Source organism: Gorilla gorilla, chromosome 1, assembly GCF_029281585.2.
Source record: "Gorilla gorilla gorilla isolate KB3781 chromosome 1, NHGRI_mGorGor1-v2.1_pri, whole genome shotgun sequence".
In the NCBI taxonomy this organism is placed as follows: Eukaryota; Metazoa; Chordata; class Mammalia; order Primates; family Hominidae; genus Gorilla; species Gorilla gorilla.
Genome location: NC_073224.2, coordinates 43,943,236 through 43,966,946, shown reverse-complemented (window position 1 = coordinate 43,966,946; position 23,711 = coordinate 43,943,236). Strand labels below are relative to the sequence as shown.

The 23,711-nt window shown below is 43.0% G+C and overlaps 1 protein-coding gene across 1 annotated transcript in view; it reads left to right on the top strand.

The window, feature by feature from the left end:
• The first annotated feature begins 7,790 nt into the window (after positions 1 to 7,790).
• The window catches only part of FLVCR1 (FLVCR choline and heme transporter 1), a 41,279-nt gene continuing 25,358 nt past the window's right edge, over positions 7,791 to 23,711 (top strand). The window contains exons 1-3 of the mRNA XM_004028379.5: positions 7,791 to 8,767; positions 13,304 to 13,448; positions 22,298 to 22,438. Coding sequence (XP_004028428.2) covers positions 8,030 to 8,767; positions 13,304 to 13,448; positions 22,298 to 22,438 — 1,024 coding nt within the window. The 5' untranslated portion in view covers positions 7,791 to 8,029. The remainder of the gene's footprint in view (positions 8,768 to 13,303; positions 13,449 to 22,297; positions 22,439 to 23,711) is intronic.

Below are 23,711 nucleotides of genomic sequence, written 5' to 3'. Positions count from 1 at the left end.
CATGGAGAAGCAACTCAAGAAACAAGCTGATTCAAGAAATTAGAGATCATTCATAGTGCCATTGCTGCCTTCAAAGGTGGGCAGTGCATTTTTTAAAAACACATTTATTTATTTTATTTTTTTGGTGGCAAGGTCTTGCTCTGTTGCCCAGGCTAGAGTGCAGTGGCATGATCTTGGCTCACTGCAACCCCCGCCTCCAGGGCTCAAGCCATCCTTCCACCTCAGCCTCCCAAGTAGCTGGAAGAATAGGTTTGTGTCACCAGACCCGGCTAATTTTTGTATTTTTTGTAAAGACAGGGTCTCACTATGTTACCCAGGCTTGTCTCGAATCCCTGAGCTCAAGCCATCCTCCTGCTCGGTCTCCCAAAGTGCTGGGATTACAGGCCTGAGCCACCGCTCCCAGCCAACACATTTATTTACTTTTAGAAAATACAGTTTAGTTCAACATAGTTTATGTATATCTGCTTTCACTACATCTTAAGACAGTCAGAAAGTTCTTGTTAATAATAAGGCCCAGCATGGAACTAGGATGTACTTTGCATTTGTATAACCCAGGTGGAAGAACATTTGTAGGCTAAAGAAACAAACAAAAAACCGATAAAAGAACAATAGGGCCTAGCCAGGGTGAAGGTACCTTAAGGCAACAAGAGAGGGAGGAAGGGGCTTCCGAGAAGGAGGAAAGAAAGAAAACTTCAGAAATAAGTGTTAGAGGGCTGTTGCAGTGGCTCACTAATCCCAGCACCTTGGGAGGGTGAGGTGGACAGATCACTTGAAGTCAGGAGTTCAAGACCAGCCTGGCCAACATGGCGAAACCCCATCTCTACAAAAAACACAAAAATTTGCCGGGCATGGTTGCATGCGCCTGTAATCCCAGCTATTTCGGAGGCTGAAGTGGGAGGTTGAATCTGTTTAGTAAATCTGGGGCTTAGAATATTTCATTTTTGGTTTACAGGGGCTTGAGTTCTCCTCGTGGCCTGTCTCCATATGGCATTTCCTCTAGCTACAGTTTTCAGGAGCTATTTGGTCTCTCAACTCTAAGCATACAAAACCCTTAAGACTCCTCTGTAGTAGATGCTCTGAACAAGCCAGGGCTGGGAAGGAGGTCTATTTATTTTTTGACTCAATTCTTTCATCAGAGTGTCAGTAAGTGAGTTACAAATTAGTGAATCAAGAGGAAACATGTGAAGCAGTTGCACAGTTTTTTCAGAGTAAATCTGGAAATGAAGATATTAGTTGCTACAGGTGGGAGGGGTGAGCAGAGGCAGATTTACCATGAAGTTAATATGAGGGTCTCTGAAGGCTTGTATCTCTCTCTCTCTCTTTTTTTTTTTTTTTTTTTTTTTTTTTTTTTGACAAGGTCTTACTCTGTTGCCTAGGCTGGAGTGGCGTGATCTCAGCTCATTGCAGCCTTGACCTCCTGGGCTCAAGCTATCTTCCCACCTCAGCCTCTCAGGTAGCTGGGACTACAGGCATGCGCCACCAGGCCCAGCTAAATACTGTATTTTTTTGGTAGAGAAGGGGTTTTGCCATGTTACCCAGGCTGGTCTTGAACTCCTGAGCTTAAGCGATGCACCTGCCCCAGTCTCCCAAAGTGCTGGGATTACAGGCATGAGCCACCGCACCCGACCTCATTTTAAATTTTAATTTTGATATTAGTGTCTTAAATAACACCCCCATCCCCAAATTAAGCCTTTAGGCTCTAAAAACCTGGATCAATTCTGGATATGGGAAGTGGGGGTGAACAGAGGTAGTACATGTTTCAATCAATTCAAATTAAGCAATTAAAAATTGTAAAAGAAAGTGAGAGTTTTAAAATTGCTAGCACTGGCTGGCTAACTTTGTATTTTTAGTAGAGACAGGGTTTCACCATGTTGGTCAGGCTGGTCTTGAACTCCTGACCTCAGGTGATCCACAAGCCTCGACCTCCCAAAGTGCTGGGATTACAGGTGTTAGCCACCTTGCCCAGCCTGAATCTCATTATCTTTAAAGCCAACATGTCAACTAGCTAATATGATAAATTAAATCATGCCCAAAGGAATAAGAACCAGATGTAACATGGAAAATTTAGTTGTGATTTGACATTGGTTATATTTAAATCACGCAACAGGTAAATTTTAAGCCAGACATGAAAGGCAGGATCTGCCTTAGCAAATCCTCAGAGATATTTTAGGACAGGAAACTCTGCCATTGCAGAATTAAATCTCTAGTACCTTTACACAAAAATGTACAAATAGTTTCCATCATCTTTCTGTGCCACCATAATGGTGTGCATGAATGCCAAAAAGAGACCCACATGCCAGGTTCTTATTAGGTCATGCTCTAAAGTCATGGTCTGGTTTCTAACTGTGATGATGAAGCATGGTTATATTGGTGAATTCAAAGTCATTGATGATCACAGAGCTGGGAAAATTGTCGTGAACCTCATAGGCAGGTTAAACAAGTGTGGAGCAATCAGCTCCAGATTTGATGTGCAATTCAAAGATCTAGAAAAATGGGCCGGGTGTAGTGGCTCACACCTGTAATCCCAGCACTTTGGGAGGCCAAGGCCGGCAGATCACTTGAGGTCAGGAGTTTGAGACCAGCCTGGCTAACATGGCGAAACCCCATCTCTACTAAAAATACAAAAATTAGCCAAGCGTGGTGTGGGCACCCGTAATCCCAGCTACTCGGGAGTTTGAGGCAGGAGAATCTCTTGAACCCGGGAAGCGAAGGTTGCAGTGAGCCAAGATCTCACCATTGCACTCCAGACTGGGCGACAAGAGCGAGACTCCATCTCAAAAAAAAAAATAAATAAATAAACAAATAAATAAATAAATAAAACGATCTAGAAAAGTGACAGAATAATTTGTTCCTATCTCACCAGTTTGGTTTCGCTGTACTGATGACCTCAACTGGCATCATGGACCAAGAAGAAACAAGACAAAAACACAGGAGAAAAAATCCTGGGACTCTTTTTTTTTTTTTTTTTCAGGAATAAATATATACAAATAAAATGTCTCAATGGAGGGAAGAATACATGTGGGAGGATTCTGATTTCCAACCTTCTCCTCTACTCCTCCATTTCCAACTTGATCTTTTCACAGAATAGAACCATATAGCCTCTGCTGCTCAGGTGGACAGAGCCTGATGCTAGTAGGAGTAAACTGAAGGCAAGGTTGCCCAAATCTACCCACCTCCCCATGAAACATCATGGATTGCACATCCAATAGCATTGTTCTGGTTTGCATCTTAACCTCTGAGGCTCGTAAACTGTGGGAAACCTTTGTTCAGGGACAACTACATCACTCCTATTAGCATCTTGGACCTTGGCTCCTGGATGCTGTCCAGATCTCATATTGCTGAAGTGTTACTTATTCAAATCTCTCTGACTTGGCATTCCACACCCATAAAGTAGCTCAATCTCATCTTGACTCCTAGCCAAACGATGCTCCCAGTAGTATCTTTTTTGACAGAGATTAAGGTTCATTTTATGTTATACATCCAAACATTTGATATAAATAATGACTCATGTTTAAACTGGTTAATAAATATCTACCACTAAAGCCAGAGAAAGAAGACAAGATTAAGAAATTAGAATGGTGGCCGGGCACGGTGGCTCATGCCTGTAACCCCAGCACTTTGGGAGGCTGAGGTAGGTGGATCACCTGAGGTCGGGAGTTCGAGACCAGCCTGACCGACACGGAGAAACCCTGTCTCTACTAAAAATACAAAAATTAGCCGGGTGTGGGCACCTGTAATCCCAGTTACTTGGGAGGCTGAGGCAGGAGAATCACTTGAACCCGGGAGGCAGAGGTTGCAGTCAGCTGAGATTGCATCATTGCACTCCAGCCTGGACTCCAAGGGCAAAGCTCTGTGTCAAAAAAAAAAAAGAGAGAGAAAGAAATAGATTTCACTCCCTCCTTCCCTTCCTTCTGGAAGTTTGCAAGACTTTTTTTGTTTTTGTTTTTTTCTGAGACGGAGTCTCGCTCTATTGCCCAGGCTGGAGTGCAGTGGCGTGATCTCGGCTCACTGCAAGCTCCACCTCCTGGGTTTACGCTATTCTCCTGCCTCAGCCTCTCGAGTAGCTGGGACTACAGGTGCCCACCACCATGCCTGGCTAATATTTTGTATTTTTAGTAGAGATGGGCTTCACCGTGTTAGCCAGGATGGTCTTGATCTCCTGACCTCGTGATCCGCCCGCCTTGGCCTCCCAAAGTGCTGGGATTACAGGCGTAAGCCACTGCACCTGGCCAAGATTTTTTTTTTTTTTAGGAAATAGATTTCACGTGGTGGTGGGCGCCTTAATCCCAGCTACTTGAGAGGCTGAGGAGGGAGAATCGCTTGAACCCAGGAGACAGAGGTTGCAGTGAGCCGAGATCGCATCACTGCACTCCAGCCTGGGTGACAAGAGCGAAACTCCGTCTCAAAATAATAATAATAACAATAATAATAATTAAAAAAAGATTTCCTTCCTTCTCTCCTCCCTCCTTTTTTCCTTCCTTCCTTTTTCTCTCTCTCTTTCTCTCTCTCTCTCTTCTTTCTTTGTCTCTTTCCTTTCTTTTCTTTCTAATTTGGCACACACTTTATTTAAATGCATATCTCAATTCCTGTGTGGCTGGCAAATAAAATAAAGGAGCAGATCATGGCACAGCATTCTCACGGACCAAGTGGTCGAACCCAACATCCAAGACCCAGTGAGCAGCCAAGCTCAGTGCAACCTCCAGGCCTCTCGCTCTGACTCCAACAGGGTGAGCACATAGCCCTTGCGCGTGGGGCCTTTTACACTGTGGATGATGGAGTGGCTTGTGTCGTCCATAAATTCCCGCATGCACTGTCCCTGAGAGCTGGTTCTGCCCAGGACCTTGGTGACCCTGGCTAGCTAGATAGGCTGCACATGGCTGATGTCTGTGATGGCGATGCAGCAGCAGTTGGGCGGAGAGAAGAAATAGATTTCTTTACAAAGCAAGTAATTATTTAAAATATTCACGGTAATTCAGTATTCATTAGCTGTACTCAGTAAATATTTATTGAACACCTACTATGTGCTAGGTACTTGCACAAAGTACACTGGTTACAAATTCTTGAAAAATAGTAGCGGTAGCAAAAAGCAACAAAACTTTCAGCCCTGCCTTTATGGAACTCACATTCTAGTGGGCAGGGAGAAAATAACCAGAAAAAGGCCCAGCACAATGGCTCATGCCTGTAATCCTAGCACTTTGGGAGGCCGAAGTGAGCTGATCAGTTGAGACCAGTCTGAGCAATGTGGCAAAACCCCATCTTTACAAAAAATACAAAAAGTACTCAGGCTTGGTGGTCAGCCGAGAGAGACAGAGAGAGAAGGAAAGAAAGAGAGAGAGAAAGAAAGAAAAGAAAGAAAGGCCGGGCTCGGTGGCTCAGGCCTGTAATCCCAGCACTTTGTGAGGCTGAGGCGGGCGGATCACGAGGTCAGGAGTTCGAGACCAGCCTGGCCAATATGGTGAAACCCTGTCTCCACTAAAGAAAAATACAAAAATTAGCCAGGCATGATGGCATGGGCCTGTAGTTCCAGTTACTCGGGACGCTGAGGCAGAAGAATCGCTTGAACCTGGGAGGTGGAGGTTGCAGTGAGCCGAGATCGCGCCACTGCACTCCAGCCTGGGTGACAGAGCAAGACTGTCAAAAAAAAAAAAGAAAGAAAGAAAGAAAGAAAATAACCAGAAAAAAAAAAAGTAAAAATATAGGACATTTTAGGTAAAGGTAAGCACTAGGAAAGAAAGAAAAAAAAAGCAGGGAAGGGATGTTGGGGGGGGGGGGCGGGATTTATACAGTTTGGCCAAGGAAGACATTATAATAACGCACTTATTCCTTAGTTTAGAACATGTAGCATTTCACCTGTACCGAGAGATGCCTGATACATTTCATACATGACCAAAATAATAATGTAAGAGGCAATAAAAAAGTGCAGGGTTTTAGGGTTCTAGATATCAGCACTTTTTAAGATTAAACGCACGGTAAGAACTCTTGTACTATATACACCTAGTTTCAACTTAAATTTAATAACAAACTCTTTGGAGTCTCTCTCTCTTTTTTTTTTTTCCCAAACATAGCTTCCCAAGGAGCAGAAGGGCTGAATTTTCTCTAGTTCCAGGAAGACCACAAGGCTACTGTGCTCTGGATGTCTCGTTTTTATTTTTTTATTTGTTTATTCTCCAGATCTCAAGACGGTGTCTGGCACATACCATTCAATACAAGTTTGGTACCTGGAACCCACTGAACCCACTGAATGTGCGTGTCCAGTAACTATTAACTACATGTGTTTGTGCAAGGGAGAAGGTCAAGCAACCGGATCTGCTCCATCATAGCCCGTCTCAGTTGCTTCATTCAAGTCAGCGGGGTGAGGTTGAGGGGATTCCAACTTCACAAGGGCAGATTTCTCATGGACTCTCTTTCTCTGGTTGTACTGGAACACTTTCTGGCGTTATTCCTCTGCTGGGACAGCATGAACTTATAAAACGTGGTCCTGTCTGCCCTAAAGCCAGGGTCTCACTGACAAGGACAGCGATGCTGGGGCGAGAAATAAAGTTCGTCCTGGGCCTGCGTACGGTACAGCGCCCTTGGGAAGCCCTTGTGGAGCTGAGGGTGATGCCCACTTCTTTGTCTCCCTCATTCTGTTTCGGTGGCTCTCTCGTTCCCAGTTCCAAGCTGCCCACTTGTTAGAGGAGCCACTGCTTACCAGGCATCTGGTTTAATAAAACATGGCTAGAGCGACTGCATGTTAAAGTGAGTAACTAGGCACTCACAAGGCACCTATAAGGTTAATGCTAAAGGTCTGAAAATAGCCGCATTCTAAGCTGACCAACAATTATAATTACACAATATCTATGGCCATACAGGACATACAGGACATCTCCCACCAAGTCTGCGGAATTGTCCAGATGTCCTGAGGTTTTTTGTTTTTTGTTTTGTTTTTTTTTTAAGACAAGGTCTCACTTTGTCGCCCAGGCTAGGCTGGAGGGCAGTGTGGTGCGATCTCAGCTCACTGCAACCTCCGCCTCCCAGGTTCAAGTAATTCTCCTGCCTCAGCCTCCCGAGTAGCTGGGACTACAGGCATGCACCACCACGCCTGGCTACTGGCTTTTTTTTTTTTTTTAAATAGATGGCATCTCAGTATGTTGCCCAGGCTGGTCTCGAACTCCTGGGCTCAAGGGAGACTCCTGTCCGGCCTCCCACAGTGCTGGGATTACAGACGTGGCCACCGCGCCCGGCCCAGCCCTCTACTCAGAGATAACGTCAATGCGCAGGCTTAGGTTGAAGGATTAATGGTCATTAGTGCACCAACAGCCCCTACCTTTAGTGGGCACATCAGCACATTCCACGATTAATCACAGCTCCTCACAGTTGCCTCTAAGTAGTGACACTACCGAAGGACGGGAGTTCCTCCTCCTGCAGTCTGAGGACTTGCACTCTCTAACGGAGTAGATTCCAATAAACTTGCTTCCTTCACTGCGCTCTGTGACTCGCCTCCAATTCTTCCCTGAGGTAGACCCAAGAACCCTCTCTTGGGGTCTGGATCGAGACCCCTTTTTCCAGCAACACAACCCGCGGGGCCGCCTCCCGCCCACCCTCAAGTGCAGGAGACCCCGGGCCATGCCTCCTTCCGGGCAGGAAAATGTCAGCCAGCGCTCGCCAGCCGCTTTCCTCACGCGCCTCCCGCAGTTCTCGCCCGGCAGCTCCCCGACTGGCTCTCGCGCCGGACAAAGGCGCACGCTGATTGGCCGGAGGGCCGTAGTCATGCAGGACGCGCGACTCTAGGGGCGGGACCAGACAAGGGGTGACTGCCGCGCGGCGCGGGGGAGGAGACCTTCATCTGTTCACGCGGTAGCGTGGATCGCGGTTCGCGGCGTGCGCCACCGGGGAAGGAGCGGTGGGCCGAGGGGTTGGAGGTGGGGTCCCAGGAGGACCTCGGGCTGTGGACCGGGAGAGCGGAGTCGGGGAGTGGGGCGGGGGAGCGAGGTGGCGCCGGGGAGCGAGGTGGCGCCGGGGAGCGAGGTGGCGCCGGGGAGCCTGGGATATGGCGCGGCCAGACGATGAGGAGGGGGCGGCGATGGCGCCTGGACACCCGCTCGCGAAAGGATACCTCCCGTTGCCGAGAGGCGCGCCTGTTGGGAAGGAGAGCGTGGAGCTGCAGAACGGGCCCAAAGCGGGCACCTTCCCGGTGAATGGGGCCCCCCGGGACAGCCTCGCTGCCGCCTCGGGAGTTCTGGGCGGGCCTCAGACTCCACTGGCCCCAGAAGAGGAGACCCAGGCCCGGCTGCTGCCTGCGGGCGCGGGAGCTGAGACCCCGGGGGCCGAGAGCAGCCCGCTGCCCCGGACGGCGCTCTCCCCGCGGCGCTTCGTGGTGCTCCTGATCTTCAGCCTGTACTCGCTGGTCAACGCCTTTCAGTGGATCCAGTACAGCATCATTAGCAACGTCTTCGAGGGCTTCTACGGTGTCACCTTGCTGCACATCGACTGGCTGTCCATGGTATACATGCTGGCCTACGTGCCCCTCATTTTCCCGGCCACCTGGCTGCTGGACACCAGAGGCCTGCGGCTCACCGCCCTGCTGGGCTCCGGCCTCAACTGCCTGGGTGCCTGGATCAAGTGCGGCAGTGTGCAGCAGCATCTCTTCTGGGTCACCATGTTGGGCCAGTGCCTGTGCTCGGTGGCCCAGGTGTTCATCCTGGGCTTGCCCTCCCGCATCGCCTCAGTGTGGTTTGGGCCCAAAGAGGTGTCCACAGCTTGTGCCACCGCCGTGCTGGGCAATCAGGTAAGTACTGGAGTGGTAGGTGAAAGTCAGATCCTTAAAAGACCAGAAAAAGTCATAGGCCGTGAGAACTATGGCCTGTATGGATGAACTGCCCCAGGAGGTATTTGTCTATAAAAGAGGAGATGAAGCCGTTGAATAGGAGGCCGTCTTGGATTGAAGTGGGCTATAAATTTCTTTGTAAGGACAAAATTTTCCAAACGACCTTGTCATCTTGCTTTGAAAATTACCTATAAAATAATTAACTGGGCCGGGCGCGGTGGCACACACCTGTAATCCCAGCATTTTGGGAGGCCGAGGTGAGTGGATCACTTGAAGTCAGGAGTTCGAGACCAGCCTGGGCAACATGGGGAAACCCCGTCTCTGTTAAAAATACAAAAATTAGCCAGGTCTGCTTGCGGGCATCTGTAGTCCCAGCAACTCAGGAGGCTGAGGCAGGAGAATCTCTTGAACCCGAGAGGTGGAGGTTGCAGTGAGCAGAGATTGCACCTTTGCACTCCAGCTTGGGTGACAGAGTGAGACTCTGTCTCAAATAATAATAATAAACTGTAACCATAATAATAATAATAATTAACTGTATTGGCTTGTGTATGCCTAACATGGAAAATTTGTCAATGCAGTAATGAACAAGACTTGGGGTATTATTTTTGTCACCAGTGTATTTGTGAAAGGAAGGTATTGGGTTCTGGGAAGATTGTTTCCATTTTGAGAGGTCATTGTGAACAGCTCCCTTTTAATTTCATATATTAGCAGTCAGCACAGTGCCTGGCACATAAGGGACACATAAATGACTGCTAACCAAAAGTTCTGGGCTGGGCGTGGTGGCTCACGCCTGTAATCTCAGCACTTTGGGAGGCTGAGGCAGGCGGATCACTTGAGGCCAGGAGTCTGAGATCCACCTGGCCAACATGGCAAAACCAAATACACAAAAATTAGTGGGGCATGGTGGTGCATGCCTGTAATTCCAGCTACTCAGGTGGCCAAGGCATGAGAATCTACATGCTTATTGCTTTATAGTCATTTCCCTTATCTAAAAGTACAGAAGATGGAGTAGGTTGAACTATAGTTGTTTGTCCAAAATAATTTATGACTGATACTTGAGTTGGTTGCATCTGCAGGTTTGGACAGAAGCTATTATAAAGTTTTTTGTGTGTGTGTTTTTTTTTTGTAGAAATGGGGTTTCTCCATGTTGGTCATGCTTGTCTCGAACTGCTGAGCTCAAGCTCTCTGCCCACCTCTGCCTCCCGAAGTGCTGGGATTACAGGTGTGAACCACCACGCCCGGCCATGATTACATTCTCTTTGTCACACATCTCTCGGTTTAAATTCATTTTTAAATATTCAGTAGCGTTTCTTGATCCCATTTAGAGTTGCCCAGTCACTCTCTTTACATTATTTTACTTTAATTCTCCTTATAGCACTCATCCCTGTCTCATATGTTATTGTTTACATGTTCATATGTTACTTACCTGTTACTTTTCTCTTATCCCCACCATTAGATTGTAAGTTTCATGAAAATAGGAATGTGGTCTGAATGTACACAGCTGTATCACCAGCATTTATTACTCTCCATAAAACCATGTTGAATAAATAAAGGAGCTTCAGACTCATACAGATACTGGCCAGCTGGATAGGCTACTTGGATATCTCATGGGAACACACCACTCAAAATTGCTTTCTCCTTGCTCATTTCCCTTTATCTCTAATGCCACTGTCTTGGTTTGGGCCACCCACAGCTCTCACCTAGAGCTTGCTAACTGTCCTCCCTATCTGTAGCCCTTACTCTCTTCCCTCTGTTCTCGCATTCATCCAGTGTGGTCTTTTACAATGTGCGAATCTGTTCCGGGCACATCCTTACCCCCTGCAGTGGCTTCCATTGTCCTTAGGATAAAATTCAGACACTCTAATATGACATATGGGACCCTCCAGATCTGCCTCCTGCCAGCCCTTCCACTTTATCTGTCTGCACAACCCCTGTCCCCACAGACATATGCTTTCTCTGCTCTGTGCAGAACTATGCCTACTTACAGTTTCTCACAAGGTCATGCCCTTTCCCTCCTGGCCTTGTATGTAATGTCCTGTTGGCTTGGAATATTTCTTCAGTTGACTAACTCCAATTTCTTATTCAGATCTTTGCTCCTCCAGGAACTTTTTCTGAACCCCATTTCTTTTCATTCTTTTTGATAGCTGAATAATATTTCTATATAAGGTGTTCCCCCAAAGTACTCTCTTAGCTACCATGATCATATGTCCCAGTTTGCTTGGGATAGTCCAGGTGGTACACCTGTTGTCTGGTATGATTACTAATGAAGTCCCTTTCATTCTGAAGAGTATTCTAGATGGATAGTAAATTACGTGGTCTCCCCAGTCTTGGCACTCTTTACGTCTCAATCACAGTACTGTATTACCACCCTCTCTTGTAATTACCAGTTATATTCTTTCTATCTAGCTTTTTGTTTTATTTTTATTTATTTATTTATTTATTTATTTATTTTGAGATGGAGTCTTGCTCTGTCCCCCAGGCTGGAGTGCAGTGGCGTGATCTTGGCTCACTGCAAGCTCTGCCTCCCGGGTTCATGCCATTCTCCTGCCTCAGCCTCCCGTGTAGCTGGGACTACAGGCACCCGCCACCACACCCGGCTAATTTTTTGTTTTTTTTAGTAGAGACAGGGTTTCACCATGTTAGCCAGGATGGTCTCGATCTCCTGACCTCGTGATCCACCCACCTCGGCCTCCCAAAGTGCTGGGATTACCGGTGTGAGCCACCGCGCCCGGCCTCTATCTAGCTTTTTGTAAGGGAGCAAATGAAATATTTGATAAGTGTGACTGTCTCTGCCTCAGACTCCTTTCTTGGGCCCTTCCTCCTCACGCCCTTCCTCCTAAAAATCTTCCTCCTAAAAACCTTCCTCCGTTGAACCTCCTAATAGTTTGATTTTATTTCTTGTGATTATGATATTTAGCCATATTTTTTGTTGAGGTAAAATTCACATAACATAAAACTAACCATTTTAATGTGTACAATTCAGTGGCATTTAGTGCATTTACAGTGTTGTGCAACTGTTACTTCTGTCTATTTTCAAAACATTTTTATCCATCCGCAAAGAAGGCCCAATACCTACTAAACAGTCACTTCCCCACCATTGCCCCCTCCCCTAGCCTGTGGCAAGTACTAGTTTCCCTTCTCTTTCTGTGGATTGACCTGTTCTGGATATTTCATATAAATGGAATCATACAGTAGGTGACCTTTTGTGTCTGGCTTCTTTCACTTAGCTTATTTGCAAAGTTCATCCATGTTGTAGCACTGTATCAGTACTTCATTCCTTTTTAATAGCTGAATAATATTTCATTGTATGAATATACCACATTTTGTTTATCCATTTATCTGTTGATATACGTTTGGGTTATTTTCACCTTTTGGTTATTGTGGTAATGTGAATAGGGCTGCTATGAACATTCATATGTAATTATTTGTTTGAATTTCTGTTTTCAGTTTTGGGGACATATACCTAGGAGTAGAATTGCTAGGTCATATGGTAATTCTATGTTAAACTTATTAAGGAACTGCCAAACTTGTCTGCAGTGGCTGCACCATTTTATAGTCCCACCAGCCGTATTCAAGGGTTCCAATTTTTCCACATTCTTGCCAACACTTTTATATTGCTATTATTGTTATTATAGTAGCCATGCTACCTGGTGTGGAGTGGTATCTTATGGTTTTGATTCGGGCATGTTTTCAAATGCTTATTGACCGTTTGTATATCTTCTTTGGAGAAATGTCTATTCAAGTCTTTCGCCATTTTAAAATTGGGATATTGCTTTTTTGTTGTTGAACTGTAATAGTTCTTTATATATTCTGGAAGCTATACCCTGATCAGATATATAATTTACAAATTTTTCTCATTCTGTAGGTCATCTTTTGTCAGCCTTATTTTACATATTCTTATTCCCCTTTTGTAAGCATCTGCAGGGCAAGGACTGTATATTACACAGCTTTATAATAGCAGCATCACTCAGATGGTAGGAACTTAGTAAATGTTTTTTGGATAGGAGAGATATTGGTGAGCAATTTCCCTTTAACAATACAATAGTAAAAAAGACATTAGAACATAGTAGTTTACGCTGGGCGCAGTGGCTCACGCCTGTAATCCCAGCACTTTGGGAGGCCGAGGTGGGCGGATCATGAGGTCAGGAGTTCGACACCATCCTGACCAACATGGTGAAACCCCGTCTGTACTAAAATACAAAAATTAGCTGGGCGTGGTGGCACGCGCCTGTAATCCCAGCTACTCAGGAGGCTGAGGCAGGAGAATTGCTTGAACCTGGGAGGGAGAGGTTGCAGTGAGCCGAGACTGCGTCACTGCACTCCAGCCTGGGAGACAGAGTGAAACTTTGTCTCAAAAAAAAAAAAAAAAGAACATAATAGTTTAATTTTCAAAGCACCTTTATAAACACTAGCTGTCCTCTTTATGTTCTGTTAATTGCCAGCATTTACTTTTTTCTCTAATGATAATAGCTGTTAACAGGACTATGTGTTTTTCAGCTTGGAACTGCAGTTGGCTTTTTGCTACCACCAGTTTTAGTACCCAACACACAGAATGACACAAATCTCCTGGCTTGTAATATCAGCACCATGTTTTATGGAACATCAGCTGTTGCCACACTTTTATTTATTTTAACAGCAATTGGTAAGTGAATTACTTTCCCTAAAGCTTAAATGAATGCATGATAGAAATTTGAGGATAACTAACTCTGGAAATTTTTGTTGATAATATCTCAAGTGTCATGTGCTTTGTTTCATTCTTCCATGCCCTGTCTTGCTCAGGTAATGAATGCTACAACCCTAGGGATGTTATGGCCCACTACATTTGTTTTCACATTGTGAAGGGTTTGAAGACTAATTCATTTATCCCTCTACTAACTTTTCTTCTTGGTAACTGTTGGTTTCAAATATATTACCTGCCTCCTCTTCCCATATTCGCCTACATGGTCTGCATCTTATGCCTCTTATGCCTACCTAGCCAGGAACAAGTTCTTGCCATGCTTTGAAGTGATGCACGTAGGCTATGGTCTTTCTGGTACTGCTAAATTCTCCCAAGGATTTCCAATTTAACAATTAACTGGATCTGAAAATGTTGACTAGTGAATGGTCCTGGGCAGCAGCAAGCTGTTCAGCAGAATTTCAAACTGTGGCAACTATCTACTTGTTAGGCCACTCCAGCAAAGCACGGCTGCCACCACTCGTCACTGAGTCCTCTCGTCTGAGCCTGTCTCTTGAAGCAGTCAGTCAAAATCAGCTGCAAGCAGCCATCATCAGTTTGGAAGAAGCTTTGGGAAGGTCTGCTTTTTAAAGTTTATTTTTAATGGGAAACTTTTGATTTCAGGGAAAAGGATAGGTAAGGTTTATTTAAGTAATATAGCTGCTAGCATAACTATAATATTGCCCTTTAGGCACTCATCTGAAATTGATTTGAAGAGGAAAAGAACTAATAAAGTTGAAATGCCATCTTTTAATCATTCAAATTTATAATTTCATTATAGCTGGAGTTTTAAATTTATATACTAGTTTTTACAATGGCTATAATAGTAATGGAAAATTCATATTTTGTGATCTCCAGATATAAAATTCTTAGTTTTCAAAGAAATGTATGCTGAAGATTCTAGAGTGTTTGAGTAGAGACTGCCTTGGTAGATGAACTACAGGATCCAGGTACAGGAAGCTCAGCCCACATACTTAATTTCCCTTAATATAATGAGCAGAATGTTCTCTTGGTAACATATGAAATATTCAAACATGTCTAATCCACTTGTTGGTTTTTGTTTTCAGTTAGTTATGGAGTGGCATATTTGTAACGTGCAGACTACTAAGAAGGACACATTATTCCTATCCTATTTTAGCAGTTTAGCAAAGTTTTAAAAGAAATTTGTATTCTTAAAAAAAAAACCAAAATTCTTTTTTTTTTTTATTATTATACTTTAAGTTTTAGGGTACATGTGCACAACGTGCAGGTTTGTTACATATGTATACATGTGCCATGTTGGTGTGCTGCACCCGTTAACTCATCATTTACATTAGGTATATCTCCTAATGCTATCCCTCCCCACTCCCCCCATCCCACAACAGGCCCCAGTGTGTGATGTTCCCCTTCCAGTGTCCATGTGTTCTCATTGTTCAGTTCCCACCTATGAGTGAGAACATGCGGTAAAAACACCAAAATTCTTAAGTCTACTTTTCTGGTAGCCATGTTTGATTTGCTAGATGAAATAGGAAATACATTTTGCATAAATGGACCTTCCATTTGCAATAGGGATTTTTTTTTCTTTTTTTTTTTTTCTTTTTTGAGACAGAGTCTGGCTCTATCACCCAGGCTGGAGTGCAGTGGCATGATCTCAGCTCACTGAAACCTCTACCTCCCGAGTTCAAGTGATTCTCCTGCCTCAGCCTCCCCAGCAGCTGGGCTTACAGGCATGCACCACCATGCCAGCTAATTTTTGTATTTTTGGTAGAGACAGGGTTTCACCATGTTGGTCAGGTTGGTCTCGAACTCCTGACCTCAAATGATCCACCTGCCTCAACCTCCCAAAGTGCTGGGATTATAGGCATGAGCCACTGGGCCCGGCCAGCAATAGGGATTTTTAAAGTATAGAATTCTCTCTCTTTTTTTTTTTTTAATCAAGACGGAGTCTCGCTCTGTCACCCAGGCTGGAGGGCAGTGGCGCTATCTGGACTCACTGCAATCTCTGCCTCCTGGGTTCAAGCAGTTCTTGTGCCTCAGCCTCCCTCCCTGGGGTTACAGGCGTTTGCCACTGCGCTTGGCTAATTTTGGGGGTTTTTTTTTTTTTTTTTTTTTTTGAGACAGAGTCTTGCTCTGTCAGCCAGGCTGGAGTGCAGTGGCGCAATTTCAACTCACTGCAACCTCTGCCTCCCAGGTTCAAGGGATTCTTGTGCCTCAGCCTCCCAAGTAGCTGAGATTACAGGCACGTGCCACCATGCCTGGCTAATTTTTGTATTTTTAGTAGAGACGGGGTTTCACCATGTTGGCCAGGCTGGTCTCAAACTTCTGACCTCAGGTGATCTGCCCGCCTTGGCCTCCCAAAGTGCTGGAATTACAGGCATGAGCCACCGAGCCCGGCCTGTTTTGTGTGTTTTTAGTAGAGATGGGGTTTCACCATGTTGGCCAGTCTGGTCTCGAACTCCTGACCTCAAATGATCTGCCTGCCTCGGCCTCCCAAAGGGCTGGGATTACTGGTGTGAGCCACTGCACCCGGCCCAAATTCTTTTTCTTTTGATTACTTTTGTGTCTTCACATAAATTCTGATTTTCCTTTTTTTTTTTTAATCCTCTTCAATTGCTTGTCTCAGAAAGACGTGAGAAAGTAAGAGATTACATGTAAGATATCACGAAATCATACATGTGATGTGTGTATGTTTAAACTGCTACAAATAAAAGATCTTTACTTGTTGAAGGAGGGAGACCAAGAATGATAATAATAGGTATGACTATTGGCATATTACCCTTTGTTATTTGAGAAATTAAAAGAGAGATCTGATTATGTACTTAACTAATTATGTACTCATGGCCTACAGGTAGAGAGTGGAAATAGAAATGAGGGGAAAATAATGGGAAAAATGGCATTAAACAAAGGCTCTTTGTCAACTTTTGCTTGGAGGACTCTAATTTTAATTTTATGATCCCAAGCGTATTATAAAAGCAAGATAATATACAATTGTGATATGAAAGTCTTAAGTTGAAAATTGTGACATTTAAATAGAACACATACTTGTTTTCCTCATTCCCAAATATTTGCTATTGAGCAAACTTTGGATTACTTAAAAAATCCATACCAAATAAAGTTCCTTAATTACTAAAAGGTGATTTTACTTCTCTCTAAATTCTATCCATACTTACTTTGGAAGTCCCACCACGTTCTTATAAAATAATTTAATTTTGTTGAGATTTTTCTGCAACGTGACATGTACTAAATTGATACTCAGCAGTCTGCTTAAAATATTGTCTCAAAGGTTCATGCCATGTAACTGTTCCCCTCCCTCATGGAGCTTATATTGAGTATAATCCATCTAGTGTTTCCAGAAATTAACCCAAGCATTCCACTGAATTTCACACTAATACCCTATTCCTATTAGGAGAACTCTATTATAGCCTCAAACATTTGGTTTGTTGGTATGTGCCAAACATGTTTGGAGGCTTACTACATGCTGTATCTCATTTAATCCTCATGACTCTATGAGGAGGGTACCAGTATTATTCCCATTTTATAGACGAGGAAACTGAGGCACAGAATTTAGTTAAATCTAATTTGTCCAAGGTTATAGTAAACACTGAAGGTCAGATTTAAGCCTAGACAATTTAACTCCCTATATAAAAGTTACAGATAAAAAAAATAACATTTTAATTTTTACTGAGCCTTATTTTTTGTTCAGATTCTTGCATAAGTGGTAATGCTGTTGTATTTAAAACTGTTCTTGTGCAGCAGAGCAGTAAACTATGTCATTTAACTCATGTCAATTAAAATACTTTCCTGATTCACTAAAATGAGTGGATGACAGAAGCCAAAAGTAATCACAATAAAAATATTTAATATTAATGTGCTTAGACACATAAGCATATAATGTGTGCATAATTTTACTTTTTTTTTTTTTTTTTTTTTTGAGATGGAGTCTCGCTCTTTCACCCAGGCAGGAGTGCAGTGGCGTGATCTTGGCTCACTGCAAGCTCTGCCTCCCGGGTTCACGCCATTCTCCTGCCTCAGCCTCCCGAGTAGCTAGGACTACAGGCACCCGCCACCGCGCCTGGCTAATTTTTTGCATTTTTAGTAGAGATGGGGTTTCACCGTGTTAGCCAGGATGGTCTCGATCTCCTGGCCTCGTGATCCGCCCACCTTGGCCTCCCAAAGTGCTGGGATTACAGGTGTGGTAATTTTACTTTTGATTCTTTTTTAAGAGATGGGGTCTCGCCCTGTCACCCAGGCTGGAGTGCAGTGGCACAATCTCAGCTCACTGCACCCTCGATCTCCTGGCCAGGCTCAAGCAATCTTCCTACCTCAGCCCTCTGAGTAGCTGGGACTATAGGTGTGTGCCACCATGCCTGGCTATTTTTTATATTTTTTGTAGACAGGGTTTCACCATGTTGCCCAGGCTGTTCCCAGCTTGCCTTGGGCTCCCAAAGTGCTGGGATTACAGGCATGAGCCACCATGCCCAGCTGCTTTTGATTCTTAATTCAAGATATCTATAAACTTTATTTTATTTTATTTTATTTTATTTTGAGACAGAGTTTAGCTCTTGTTGCCCAGGCTGGAGTGCAGTGACGCGATCTCGGCTCACCGCAACCTCCACCTCCCGGATTCAAGCCATTCTGCCTCAGCCTCCCGAGTAGCTGGAATTACAGGCGTGCACCACCACACCCGGCTAATTTTGTATTTTTAGTAGAGGCAGGGTTTCTCCATGTTGGTCAGGCTGGTTTCAAACTCCTGACCTCAGGTGATCCGCTTGTCTCGGCCTCCCAAAGTGCTGGGATTATAGGCGTGAGCCACCATGCCTGGCCCGGCTGCATACTCTTAACAAATACATTTAACTTAGTCTGTAAGAATTTCAGACTCCTGAGGCAGTCTCTGATTTTTTTTTAAATAAATATTCCTCAAAAAAAGACAACATATTTTGTGTTGCACTTGATAATTACAGAATTATTTTACATATATTGTATCATGTAATCTTCATAACAGCTTGCTATTGTTATTTACATTTTATCGATGAGAAAGCTGTAAAGGTGAGACAGGAGTTTACTTCCTCAAAGTCATACAGTGAGCTGAGGCAGAGCCAGGATTCAAACATTTATTTGTCTTATAATAACTTAATATATGTAATATATGCCTGAATCACACAGGGACAAATAACGAAATTTTATAAATGTTAAAATACGGTTTTAAAATGTAAAAGTTGCCCTAAACTGCAATAGGTTTGCAACGTATTCATCACAGGAGGAAAAGTTTGAATGTGGTGCTCGAGAATATTTTGGCTACTTTATAAGACTAACGCCAGAAGTGGAGAATAACTGCTTCAAATAATCAGTTGTTTTATCGGTGCAAATTTTTGGTTGGGAGAAGACAATAGAAAGCTATTATTTTTCTGTTTCAAAGGAGAAAGAAGAAGCCATATTTCATCCTTTGAAAGTAGCAGTTAGGCGTAAACAAGGTCATAGATCCATGGCTTTTTGTTTCTCTTTCTTCAAGTAGACTTAAGTTCGACTTTCCTACAACATGTAGCTGGTAAATACAGGCTTGATTTTTGCCAAAAGATAGTTTGACTTCCTGAAACTAACAGATAACTCTTGTATTCAAAAAATAAATGTAATGGATTTAAAGACTGGTAAGAAGTGTTTTCTTTTCTTTTCATTTTTGAGACACAGTTTCACTCTGTCGCCCAGGCTGGAGTGCAGTGGTGTGACCTTGGCTCACAGCAACCTCCGCTTCCTGGGTTCAAGTGATTCTCCTGCCTCAGCCTCCCAAGTAGCTGGGATTAAGGTGCCCACCACCCCTGGCTAATTTTTGTGTTTTTAGTAGAGACAAGTTTTTGCCATGTTGGCCAGGCTGGTTTCCAACTCTTGACCTCAGGTGAGTTGCCCGCCTCAGGCCTCCCAAAGTGTTGGGATTAGAGGCGTGAGCCTCTGCGCCCAGCCAGAAGTCAGAAATATTTTCATTTTTGCATTTCAGTTCAGATTTGGGCCATTTAGATTTATTTTGCCATGGTAAATAAAAAAGTAAGAGACTTAAGATTCATTAAATACCCATGACTACCTTGTAAGCATAGTTTTTATTTTCTGAAACTTTGTTTTATAACTATGTGAGTTCTGCATTACCAATCTTAGTAAAAAGAGATATTTCCTATCTGATTAGGATACAAAGAGACTCAGGAAAAGACAACAGACATCCTAACAGTACAAGATCAGATAGAATGAAAGGAAGAGGAGGATTTGCAACTTAAACCTTTTATGTGTACCAGCCTTCCAATGTAAGGATATTAAAAAATAAATATTTATGAGTTATATCTCCTCTTTAATTAGTTGTGAGATCTGTAAAAAGAGAAGTATATTTTAGTTTGATAAGTTTTAGTTATATCACAGTTAATGTGTTGGTCAGCAATGAACTGTAATTTAGAAAATTTTTAGCAGCAAACAGGAAAATTAGAGAATTATAGTATTTCATGGAAATTTTAAGGGTCATTTCTTACTTTCCCAGTGATTGTTTCTCCCTGGCTGGTTTTCAAAAGCATTTGGGGAGTTTCGTGTTTAAAACAGTTTCTTTGGCTTCATCCTGGAGTTTCTGATTCATTGAGTCTTGGGTAGAATCTCAAAATCTGTATTATTTTTAATTTCCAAATGATTCCAGTTGCTAGGTCCATCAGATCTAACCCTCTTTCAAACACAAAGCAGGTCTTCCTTGTTGGAAGAAAGAAATAGTCAATTAAAAAAAAATCCTAATTTCTATTAAAAAAATTTTTTTCTTGCTGTCTGGCTGAGAATGGCAGAAAAATCCTAATTTCTAAAAAAAATTCCTAAACAATATTATTTACTGAATCCATTTACCTCCTTTTTTCTTTCTGTTTCTTTTTGTTTGTTTGTTTTGTTTTTTGAGGCAGTCTCACTCTGTTGCCCAGGCTGGAGTGCAGTAGCACAATCTCAGCTCACTGCAACCTCCACCTCCTGGGTTTGAGCAATTCCTGCCTCAGCCTCCTAAGTAGCTGGGACTACAGGCATGTGCCACCATTAATGCCTGGCTAATTTTTGTATTTTTTTGTAGAGACGGGGTTTCACCATGTTGGCCAGGCTGGTCTTGAACTCCTGACCTCAAATGATCCACCTGCCTCGGCCTCCCAAAGTGCTGGGATTACAGGTGTGAGCCACTGTGCTGGGCTTCTTTTTTCTTTTTGAATTTATCCTGTTTCATCAATCTTGAGGTATACTTTTTTCATGAAATCTCTGAAATCAAGATGCCTTTAATAATCAGTGGCATCTAACATTTGTGGTAATTGAGACATGGTTATGTGAAAACCTTCTATTGATACCTGGCAAGATCATTGACTGCAAGTATTAGAGTATCTTAGATTCAATGAAGTACAGTATTTTCCTTCTATTGTAGTTAACAATTTTGAGAGAGTTTAAAGTTTTGAGTCAATACAAAGTCTAGATTTTAATTTCTGCTGTACCATATTTTAGCAGTTCAGCCCTTCCGTAAATAGTTTTTTGTGGTTTTTGTTTGTTTTTTACAGACAAGGTCTTGCTTTATCACCTAGGCTAGAGTGTAGTGATATGATCCCAGCTCACTGCAGCCTGTATTCCTGGGCTCAGTGAAGCGGTCCTGAAGCGATCCTCTCGCTTCAGCCTCGCAAGTGGCTAGGATTACAGGTGCATGCTGCCATGCCTAGCTAGTTTAAACAATTTTTTTCTAGAGACAGTCTTGTTCAAGTGATGGACCCACTTTGACCTCCCAAAGTGCTGAGATTATAGAAGTGAGCACCATGCCTGACCTGTGAATTAGTCTTGACTTCTGGTTAGCCTAACCCTAAAGAAATCTCTCTCTAGTCATCTTTTATGGAAAGTTGGTCGATCCTTTCCTGCACAGCAAAAAGGTGGTCTCTAGATGTTGTCTGCCTGGGATGGCTGTGAAATTTCTAACTAGAAATGGACAGTGCTAAAACTTAGAGTATCAGACACCGTATACCACCACACTTTTATGTTTCTTAGCTCTATCCCTGTACTTTCCATATGCAGCTCAAGTGAGTTAGCAAGACCTAGCTCTGCTTCCATGAATCCACCTGGAGTTTTTCAATCCCAGAGGTGCAGTTGGATCAGATGATAAACTTTATATCAAATTTCAGAAGAAAATGGTTACTAACTCAAGTCCTTTAAAAGTTCAATAGTATATTGGCTTCCTCATATCTGATTTTTTATTTCTTTTATTTTCCTTTTTTTTGTTTTGAGACAGGGTCCTGCTCTGTTGCCCAGGCTGGAGTGCAATGGCGCAATCACAGCTCACTGCAGCCTTGACCTCCCAGGCTCAAGGGTTCTTGCCCCTTCAACCTCCCAAAGAGCTGGGATTACAGGCATGAGCCACTGTGCCCAGCCTTCATGTTTATCTCTAATTACAAATTGAACTGAATTTAAAAGTAGAATTGTTGAATATTTAATGTAGTAAAAATTAGTCTTTCTTAGGTAAAAATAGAATAATCAGTAGGCAAGGTTGTGGCATATTATTGATGGTTTTGCAGTTCACTTATATGAATTGGCCATATCTCTGAGTTTTAGTCAGTTTCAGAGAACTGAGATGACAGTGTTAAACTATTCTTCACTTAGAAATCAGTGAAAATGAAAACCCTTACCATAAAAGACTTATATACCTCTTTAAACTTAAACTGTATTCTGTCTGCTCACTAAGAAAGATACATATAATTACATATTGTAATGTATAACAACATATTGTATATATATTAAATATAAATAATCCTTTTCGTGTATATTCTCAGCCTTCAAAGAAAAACCTCGGTATCCACCAAGTCAGGCTCAAGCAGCTCTTCAAGACAGTCCCCCTGAAGAGTACTCCTATAAGAAATCAATAAGAAACCTGTTTAAAAACATTCCTTTTGTCCTTCTGTTGATCACTTATGGTAAGTGGTTTTCTTGTACTTTCTTTAATGTCTGTGTGAGCCTTTCAGAATTGTGGATTCTTTTCATTTAACCTAGTGGTTTGAACTTCAATGAGATTGGCCTGTTAACTCCACAGCATAATCATGAACTTAAATTTTAAACTAAAAGCAGAAAATCCAGGATGGATCTTCTTACATATTTTTAAAAATAATAATTTTTAAAAGGTAGTTTTTGGCCAGGCATGATGGCTCATGCTGGTAATCCCAGCACTTGAGTTGGCCGAGGTATGTGGATCACTTGATGTCAGGAGTTCGGGACTAGCCTGGTGAACACGGTGAAACCCCATCTCTACTAAAAATAGAAAAATCAGCTGGGCGTGGTGGCACATGCCTGTAATCCCGGCTACTCAGGTGACTGAGGCAGGAGAATCGCTTGAACCTAGGAGGCAGAGGTGGCAGTGAGCCAAGATTGCGCCACTGCACTCCAGCCTGGGCAATAGAGTGAGACTATCTCAAAAAAAAAAAAAAAGAAGAAAGAAAAGAAAAGTAGTTCTCAAATAGAGAAACTCGGTCTTCTTTTGCGAGTTCTCATGGAGTATTTTAGGCCATTTGTGAACTATAGTTATCCTGATGTAAGCAGGTGGGAAATGCTATCAACAATACTTTTCTTTGACACTGTGCAAGCTGGCATCTGTTTTGACTACTCAGTCAAAACTAGACATTAAGGAATTCACCTTAACCAGTTCTGACATCTAAGAAAATTCTCTCTCTCCACATCTTTCAGGATCGCTGACAGGTATTCATCCTGACACTGTAGCTTTGACTGCAGACACCAACACACTTGGTTTTCTTCAGAGTTTTCTGACGGTTCATTCTTTGTTTCTTGTGTTAATACCATTTACATGAACACCAGCACTCCCTATTTCTGTCTTACTTGCCTCCAGAAATCACTCACTGCTATTCTCTGTTTCACATTTTTTGGGGATACACACTCTAGTACATAAATGTTTTACAAGTTGTAACCGATTAAGTCCCGACCTAAACTATTTTTATCAGGATTAGTTCCTTTTTTTTTCAGTAGAAATTGCTAATCACCGAAGTTGAACATTTAATCTAATTCCTATATACCCATATCCTGTGTATGGCATCATCCAGCTTCAACAGTTACCAACATTTTGCCATTCTTGCTTCATCTATTTCTTCCAGTTTTTTTCCTGGAATGTATTTTTTTGAGACGGGGTTTTGCTCTTGTTGCCCAGACTGGAGTGCAGTGGCACAATCTCAGCTCATTGCA